This window comes from Chiloscyllium plagiosum, chromosome 39 (assembly GCF_004010195.1).
Source record: "Chiloscyllium plagiosum isolate BGI_BamShark_2017 chromosome 39, ASM401019v2, whole genome shotgun sequence".
Classification (NCBI taxonomy): Eukaryota; Metazoa; Chordata; class Chondrichthyes; order Orectolobiformes; family Hemiscylliidae; genus Chiloscyllium; species Chiloscyllium plagiosum.
In genome coordinates, this window is record NC_057748.1 from 18,472,704 (window position 1) to 18,482,477 (window position 9,774).

At 45.6% G+C, this 9,774-nt stretch overlaps 1 protein-coding gene across 1 annotated transcript in view; it reads right to left on the reverse strand.

The window, feature by feature from the left end:
• The window catches only part of LOC122542302 (transcription factor AP-4-like), a 41,055-nt gene extending 35,916 nt beyond the window's left edge, over positions 1 to 5,139 (reverse strand). The window contains exon 1 of the mRNA XM_043679912.1: positions 4,550 to 5,139. Within this exon, the coding sequence (XP_043535847.1) occupies positions 4,550 to 4,626 (77 nt within the window). The 5' untranslated portion in view covers positions 4,627 to 5,139. The remainder of the gene's footprint in view (positions 1 to 4,549) is intronic.
• Between the last annotated feature and the right edge of the window lie 4,635 nt (positions 5,140 to 9,774).

Here is a 9,774-nt window from a genome sequence, read left to right on the forward strand (position 1 = left end):
GTCTGCACAAAACACTATATAGGACAAACAGGAAGACAGCTAACAATCCTCATACATGAACATCAACTAGCCACGAAACGACACGACCAGCTATCCTTAGTAGCCACACTCGCAGACAACAAGCAACATGAATTCGACTGGGACAACACTACTATCATAGGGCAAGCCAGACAGAGAACAGCCAGGGAATTCCTAGAGGCATGGCATTCATCCACAAACTCCATCAACAAACACATCGACCTGGACCCAATATACCAACCACTACAGCGGACAGCTGAAACTGACAACCGGAAGCGGCAGGGACAGACCACTATAAACACCGGAGGAAACATCAAAGAAGCGCTTCGCAGGAGGCTCCCAAGCACTGATGATGTCGCCTAGTCAGGGGACAAAACGTTTGCAACAAAAACTTCCAGCTCGGCGAACAGATCCATTTACAAGTTTGCTGATGATACTAAATTGTAGGTTGGATTTCAAACAAGAATGCGAGAGAATATAGGATAGAGGGCTTGGTGTAAAGACCACAATCTCTCCATCAATGTCAGCAAAACAAAGGGGCTGGTCATTGACTTCAGGAAGCAGAGTGGAGAGCATGCCCCTGTCTACATCATGGGTGCTGAGGTGGACATGGTTGAGAAGGTCAAGTTACTTGGACTGATGATCACCATACCGTGTAGATGCGATGATCAAGAAAGCGCAACAACATCTCTGCTTCCTCGGCAGGGTAAGGAAATTTGGCATGTCCACAAGGACTCTTACCAATTTTTAATTGATATACTCTAGAAAGCATCCTATCTGGATGCATCACAGCTATTCCCAAGACTATGAGAAACTACAGAGCCGTGAACTCAGCCCAGTCCATCACACAAGCCAACTTTCCATCCACTGACTCCATCTATACTTCCCGCTACCTCGGGAAATCAACCAACATCATCAAAGACCGCTCCCACCCCAGTGATCCTCTCTTTCACCAGGCAGAAGATACAAAAGTTTGAAAATACGTATGAATAGATTAAAGAACAGTTTCTTCCCCGCTGTTATCAGACTTTTAGACTGACTTCTCAAATGTTCATTCTGATCTCTCTCTCTCTCTCTCTGCACCTTCTCTGCAACTATAACACTATATTCTGTACTCTGTTCTTCTACCCTGATGCACTTTGTATGGTAAGATCTGCTGTTCGTGCACACAGGACAACACTTTTCACTATATCTCAGCAGGTGACAATACTAAATCAGTCAATCTTGAAAGGATGCATTTCAGATCTTAACCAATTGCTGTGTAAAAATTTATTCCTCGTGTCATGGGATGTGGGCATTGCTGGCTTTACGGTCATTTATTGCCCCACCCCTAACTGCCCTGGAGAGCTGCAATCCATTTGCTGCATGAAATCCTGGTGGGGAAGGAGTTCCAGGATTTTGACCCTGTGACAATGATGGAACGGTGATATATTTCCAAGTCAGGATAGTGAGTGGCACGGAGGGGAACCTGCAGGTGTCCCTGCTCACCTACTGCCCTTGTCCTTGTGGATGGTAGAGGTCACGGGTTTGTAAGGTGTGGTCTAAGGAACCTTGCTGAACAACTGCAGTGTATAGGTAGTATGCAGTGCTGTCACTGTGTGTTAGTGGTGGAGGGAGTGATTGTTTAAGGGGGCAGATGAGGTGCCAATAAGCAGCTATCTTGTCCTGGATGGTGTCAAGCTTCTTGAATATTGTTGGAGCTGATGGCCAGGCTTTGGGCATTTAGGTGGAGTTATTTGCGACAGATTTCCCACGCTCTGACCCGGAGGAAGCGAGGAGTGCAGATGCTGGAGATCAGAGTCAAAAAGTGTGGCGCTGGAAAAGCACAGCAGGTCAGGAAGCATCTGAGGAGCAGGACAGTTGACGTTTCAGGCATAAGCCCTTCATCAGGAATTCCTTGTGCGCAAAACGGTGATTCTCCTGCTCCTTGGATGCTGCCTGACCTGCTGTGCTTTTCCAGTGCTGCATGTTTCAACTCATACTCTGATTTGATCTTGTAGCCATCATATTCTTATGGTGGGTCCAGCTCAGTTTCTAGTCAAAGGTAACCCCCAGGATGTTGATATCAATGGATTCAGCAATTATATTGCTATTGACTATTAAGGGGAAATCATTAGATTCTATCTTTTGGACCTGGTCTGTGTGTAGCACAAATATTACTTGCCACAATGTTGCACCTGCTCAGTACTACACTGCAGTGTCATACTTTTGAGCTCAAGCCCTGAACTGGAACTTGAATTGGCTGACTCAGAGGCATGTGTATGATCCACTCAGTCACAGTTGATCCACAGCAACTGTATTTTGGGTTAAAACAACAAAATGCTACAAAGTTAAAAAGTCACAACACCAGGTTATAGTCCAACAGGTTTATTTGGAAGCACTAGCTTCTGGAGCGCTGCTCCTTCATCCTTAACCTCCACAACCACCTAATGTAGGAGAGGCACTCCAAATGCTTCATCCATTGGTGGCATGGTGGCTCAGTGGTTAGCACTGCTGCCTCACAGCACCAGGGTCTCAGGTTCATATTCCATCCTTGGGCGACTGTCTGTGTGGGTTTCCTCCCATAGCCCAAAGATGTGCAGGTCAGGTGAATTGTCCATGTTAAATTGCCCATAGTGTTAGGTGCATTAGTCAGAGGGAAATGAGTCTGGGTGGGTTACTCTTCGGAGGGTCAGTGTGGACTGGTTGGGCCGAAGGGCTTGTTTCCACACTGTAGGGAATCTCATCTAATCTTAACCTCAACATCTCCTTCATCCCTAACCTCGACAGCCATCTAATGAAGGAGCGACGCTGCGAAAATAGTGCTTCCAAATAAACCTGTTGGACTATAACCTGGTGTAGTGTGATTTTTAACTTTGTACACCCCAGTTCAACACCGGCACCTCCAAGTCATGGCGACCATCGACACCATAACATGCAACAGTTCTTTTTATTTAAAAATAGACACGAGCAGCGATGAAGGGACAGAACATTATATTAAGAGGATCCTGCTGATGCAGTGGACTGTACAGTGCACAGACCCACGAGCGTAAACAGAAGTCAGTTCGAAACACCCCAGAGTTCACGCCCCCTTGCGACGCTGCCCATCACACAGCGACTACAGCTTCGTCAACCAATCGTATTCGCCAACACTCGAGTCAATTGCAGGCCCATTCATAAAATTCACCACATGTCCCTCTCTAAACTTCTTCAATGAGTTCCAGTACTACGGGTCTTTTACAATTACAATTGCACGTAATAAATTACTAATACAAGTTTTATTTTAAAAAAGAAGGAAACAGTTTACTTCGTCTTTCTAATGACTTGCATTTTTCTTTCAAAAATTCACATTCATGGTAAATAGGGTCTATTTTGAACGTGTATGGAGGTCATTACATCTTTCACAAACTGGATAAGGTGGTCAAGTTTCTAAACAAATGTCTGGTAATTACGTATTTTTCTAAGGCACTTTTTAGAATTTGTGATCTTAAATTTTAATTCCGTTGCATCGCACGCCTCCTTCCCATTTTGAAAAATAAAATGAATGAGAAGTTTAAATTAAATATATTGATTGTTCATTAAAGTTGCTCTGCGATGGTTGTGTGCAGGCACTTTCCCTCAACAGTTAGCGAAATCTTACTACGCGGCGATCAACAAAATATGGCACTGGATTCCAATTGGATTTTTTTTCGGCGAGGGTGATGCGGTAAAAGAGTGGACAGATCCGTTTAAAGATGTGCATTCAAACCTAACTCGTCTCAGATCAGGCGACCCACCGACACGCAATTATTCTCCTGTCCTGGCTCCTCCGAGGAGAAATGCAACCGGAACAGGGTTATGAAGCAAGCTTTAAAATGCGTTATCTCAGGCTTGTACGCAGTTCCTACTACTAGCAACAACAAACAGAATAGGGGTTCTCCTCTCAAATCCTGCGAAAATAAATATTGGGAGGAGAACTTGCCAATCATTAAAGGTAAAATGAAAAATTTAAACAGATGGAGGTGGGGAAGAAAAAGCAACTTTTGTTTGTTTAGAAGGAGGACACGAATTTCTAAAAAAAAAGTGGGAGGATCCCTCTATTACAAAACAAATTAGAGAGAAGAGGAGCGGCCATTATCTGCTGGACAAGAAGCGGAGAGAATCTGATTGAGAGGAGGTAGCAGCAGAGGGAATTCCCCACGTGCGCGGTCCTTTGGAACACAGATACATTATTAAATGTTGTAAACTTTGGATACAATCGCTGAGAGATTCCAAAATGGAACATTTGGTGATCCAAGCGATTCCCACGTGGTTGCTTCCCGCGACTGCTGCAAAGGTTCCCGTTTCCTAGTTTAGCTTTATTCCTTGTATTTTTTTTAAAAGGACCAAAATTCTGTTCAGCTGCTCCTTCTGCATTCTTACTTTACAGGGAACTTGACCCTCCCCCGGCGCAATACTCTGGGATTGCCCCCTTTCAACACCCATCCACGTGGACGTCCTATCTAAATGTCTCCCTCTCCTGATGCTTCTCCATTGATACATTGTTTCAGAAATAAACAAACTGGGTACAAACCTGCATAAGCCTCCAATCACTTCCTTCTCCGCTTTGCGGAATTCTTGCAAGGTCTTCTGCCCCGCGTAATAAGCCATCGAATCTTTTGCAATCCAGTTTCCAAAACACACACAAGAAGATCAAAGCTGTTGTTGGCAGATTCGCGTGTTTTTTTTTACACATACACTGTTGTAGTAAAAACATTCAGCAATGGCGGGAAACAGCTGGGACCTCGTGGTCAGCTGGAGCCGCAGCACCGCTTTCTGCCTCCGCACAGCTTTGCTTGGGTTGACAGCCACTGGGTCTTAGCGCTCGCCGGCTTTAAACAGGGTTTCCCCCTCTGGCTGCTCTGCACCGTCCCCCCGGGGAAGTTGCTGCATAGCTGATTGATTCATCGCTCCGGCAGAGGCTTGAAGGGATCGCAGTCAGAGCGGGGCATCCGGAGCATGTTTAAACGGATCATTCATCGGAAGGACTAATAGTAAATTTGTTTGGTGGTTGTTGTAGAGGGAGGGGTTTTAAAATTGGCAATACTAACAGAAGCGGTTTTGGTCCTCTCGGCAACACACAGTGTTCTCCGTATTGCACTGACATTTTCAGCTACTGCCGCTGGAGATAAGGGTGCACGGAGCAGATTACGAGCTGTTTTGAGTTCACATCCAACGAAGCTGTCACTGTCGCGGTGTTAGGCGTGTTGTTTAGCTCAATGCATTATCACTGCTGAGAGTGATGTAGCGTGTACAGAAGCTGATGTTCCTGGAGATATTTCGAAGTGGAGATGACTGGGGCAGTAGCTAGAAATTCCCCTACCCCAAGATAGAGCCACAGGTTGGTGGATTGTTGTGTGAAATTGTACAGATCCAGTATAGTTTACACAAGTTGAGGTCTGGAGTATCAGAACAAGGATATGACGTTGGAGTTGTACAGAGCGATGGTTAGGTCACAACTGGAGTACTGTGTGCAGTCTGGTCACCTCACTACAGGAAAGATGTGATAGCACTACAGGGGATACAGAGGAGGTTCACTGGGATGTTGTCTGGGATGGAGCACTTGAGCTGTAGGGAGAGACTAGATAAGCTTGGATTGTCTTCTTTCGAGCAGAGAAGACTGAAGGGGAGACATGATGGAGGTGCATAAGATTATGAGGGGCATGGATAGAGTGTAGGGAGCAGCTGTTTCTCATGTTGAGGGGTCAATCATAAGAGGGCATAGTTTTAGGGCAAGGGGCAGGAGATTCAGAGGGGTTTTGGGAGAAAACGTTTTCGCTCAGTGGGTGATGGGAATTTGGACTGCACTGCCTGGAAACCTTTAAAAATATTTGGGTCAGCACTTGACATATAACACTCAAGGATATGGGACAAGTCCAGGAAATTGACATAAAAACACATTTAGTGGGAGTTATTGTCAGTGCACACTCGATGAGCCAAGGGCTTTTTCTGTGCAGAATGACTCTATAATACCCACAGTCTACAGTGTGGGCAGTGTCCCTGCCTCTGAGCCAGAAACCCCAGGTTCCAGTCTTGGAGCTGATTGCACAAGAAATGTGCATTCCTAACGAGTTCAAACTGCTTGGCTCCATATGGAGCAGCGCCACTGGCCTAGAGACAAATTAACAGCAGATGCTGGACTCCTAAGTAGACAAGCAGGAGGCTGGAGGAACACAGCCAGCCAGGCAGCACCAGGAAGAGCACAAGCTAGCATTCCCATTCTACCAGGATCGAGACTGGGAGTTATGGAGCTTTCCTGCTCGTCTGTGCTGGATCCGACCTGGGAGTATCTACAGCACAAACACACTCAGCAAACCTCTGCATTCCTGGCTGTTTCTGTTTTGTATTTTCACCGTTCCCCTCTTGGACTGACTGGAGAGATTGGTGTTGATTGTAGGAAATTGCAAAGAAAATCTCCAACGATGACACAAACTGTGGATCATAACTGAATCACTGAACTTGACTGAAGGAACTAAGCGAAAGTGAGGACTGCAGATGCTGGAGATTAGAGTCATGATTAGAGTGCATCCAAGGGGCATGAGCCCTTCAGAAATTCCTGAAGAAGGGCTTATGTCTGAAACGTCGATTCTCCTGCTCCTTGGATGCTGCCTGACCTGCTGCGCTTTTCCAGCAACACATTTTCAGCTCTGATCTCCAGCATCTGCAGTCCTCACTTTCTCCTCATGATTAGAGTGGTACTGGAAGATTCCTGATGAAGGGCTCCTGCCCGAAACGTCGATTTTCCTGTTCCTCGGATGCTGCCTGACCTGCTGTGCTTTTTCAGTACCACTCTAATCATAATTGAAGGAACAGCAATTGAGCCACACCCACACAGCATAAACAATATACACAAATCGATTTGTTTAAACAGTTTGTTGTTCTTTCATGGCATGTTTTCCCCTACCTCTCGGCCAGGAGGCTGAGGTTCAAGAGCTACCCGCTCTCGATGTATGCAATATCCCCTTTGAACAGGTTGATGAGGAAAATGAAAATGTGGGTGACACTGACAAGGTCAGTATTGATTACCCAGCCCTAATTGCCCTTGAACTAAATGGCTTTTAAAAGTTAATCGTATTGGCTCGCAGGGCAGCGGTAGGAGTCCGGCTCACAATCACTGCCATCCGATGCCTTAAAATGGCAGTGGTTGGACCTGACATCCTACACCAGTTGGAGGATGACCAGGTGTGCGGTGGAATTCCATCTGTGCCTATCCCTGCCCAGACAGAATTTCACATTGGCCCCAGGAGCCTATGCCCCACAACCTGAGCCACTTCCGAAATGTACATTGTATGCCTTTCAGGGAAGCAAAACAGCAGGCTATGTCCAGACTGATGCTGCTGCACACCATCCACTTCTGCTCTTTTATCAACCGCTCAGACACACATGTGTGCCCATTTACCTCGGGACAGTGGGATCCCCAGTGGAAGGCTCTTTATGTAGGAGCCCTCCCTCTTTCCTTCAAGGGCTTAGTGTGAAGGCTGTTACATGTAGCAGTCCTTGTAACCACAGATTGCAGTGGCTCACAGACTCCCAGCCCAACTGTGTGTTTTGCGGCACTGTGGAGTCTGTGGATTGCGTGCGTATATTGATTGTGGGCGTTTGCACTTCCTAGTTACCTGAAGAACCTGTTGCCATGTTTTTGGTTACACTTCAGCCACGCGCTCCTGATCTCTGGGCACCCACTGTGGGCAGGTTGAAGGATCTCCTCGTGGGTCTGCTCCTGGGCCTGGCAAGGCTGATCGTTAACAGGTTCAGGCAGCGGGCTGTGGAGGGGGTAATTTCTGTCGACTGCCCGCCTCTGTTCTGCAGTCATATTCGAGCCTGGGTGTCCCTGGAGAGGGAGCACAAATTGTCTACTAACACTCTTGATGTCTTTTGGGGGAGGTGGGCACCGCGATGGGTGGTGGTGGAGTGCTTTACTCCCCCTCCAATTCCAGTTTGATCCCTACCCTCTACCCACCTGTATCACTTTATTCACTTAAGTTTTGCTCTTATTGGGCTTTGCTTGTTATTGGTTCCCCGGCAATGTGGGTGTTTTTCTTGGCAGTGGAAGTATTGAATAACATTAATTCCACAATGGTGTTTTCACCGAGTCCCTACGGTTACACACCAAATAAACACGTGGTTCTGTAGTCACGGGTAGGTCAAACCAGACAGCAGATATCATTCCCTGAAGGACATTAGGAAACAGATGGGTCTTTATGACAATGATAGTCTAAAGATCACTGAGACTAGATTTCAGTTCTGGATTTTTATGAATTGAATTGAGTATTTGAAACCATGTTCCCCAGAGCATTAGTCTGATCTTCTAGATTACTAATCCAGTGAGATTACCACTGTGCTCCTGACTTTATCACTTTGTGGTATACACATCACTGGTTACTGGTGACCTGATTGCTGTTTAGAGGTGTTTGCTGTGTGTAAGTTGGCTGCCATGATTTGGAGACACCAGTGTTGGACTGGGGTGTACAAAGTTAAAAATCACACAACACCAGGTTATAGTCTAACAGGTTTATTTGGAAGCGCTAGCTTTCGGAGCGCTGCTCCTTCATCTGATGAAGTGCCTGCACCTCAGTCATACTTCAATTGGCTATAAAGCACTTCTGAGGTTGTGAACGCTGAGCTTATAAATACAAGTTATCCTTTTGATTAGAACTGTTAGACACTTCAAAATACTGTGTCAGGTGGTTCTGAAACCGCTGCCTTCTTGAATTACTATTTCAGATGTTGGCAAGTGCTTTCTAGAAGGTTACTGGGCAATTAACACACTTAATAAAATTCTGCAGCACATTTGTTTCTTAAGAGATCCAAGTCGAACAAATTAACAAAATAATTATTAAACTTTTATAGCACAGAAGGCGACTTGGCTGAAGCTGCCTGTGCCAAATCAGTCTATAATGAATCTTGCTGCTCATTAGCCCGTGTTTTCCTCTACTTCAAATGTGTACCCATTTTTTCCTTTAAGAATGCTTTGATCCCTGCCTTGATTTTCCTCTATAGTAAAGTATTCTATAGTTAAATAGCCCTTGGAATAAAGGGCTGTATTTATATTCTAGTACATACCCACTTATATTTGGTGACTACTTACTACCAATGATCTCTTGTCATTGAATTCCCAGCCAGAAGAGTATTTTCCCCCTTTGCTCTTAGTCTTCACTAGACCGTCTCTGCTCCAAGGAGAGCGATCCTGGCTTCTCCAGAGAACGGAAGTCCCTGATCCTTGGTGTCACCTTGATAAATATCCTCTGCATTCTCCTTCAAGTCCTTGCCTCCCTTTGTACAGTGTGAAGCCCAGAATTGGATACAATACTTCTGCTGAGCTGAACAGAGATTTGTAAAAGTTTACAAAACTCTTTTTGTTTTTACTTACAAAGTCCACTGGCCTCTTTAACTGCATCAACCTGTCCTGCCTTTTCCAAAGGTTTGTGAACATGCCTCTGAAAAGCTTACTTTGTCTGTTTATTGCTGGAGAGAGAGACATGTTGATGAAGATTTTACCCTCACCTGGACATATGTGAGAAAACCAACCATTTGGCGATCTGATGTAGTGATGGGCATAGGTGGGTGAGAATGGAAATGCAGGACATGTAGATGTGCTGCTATTCTGGGCAGATCAATCAATCAGTTAGCAGCTTCCATCTGGCTCAAACTCAACCAAAAACCAATGGCAAGAGAGCCCAAACCCAACTAATAACCAATGGCGGGGGAGCCCAAATCCAATCAAGAATCAATTGTAGGCGAGTCCAAACCCAACCAATA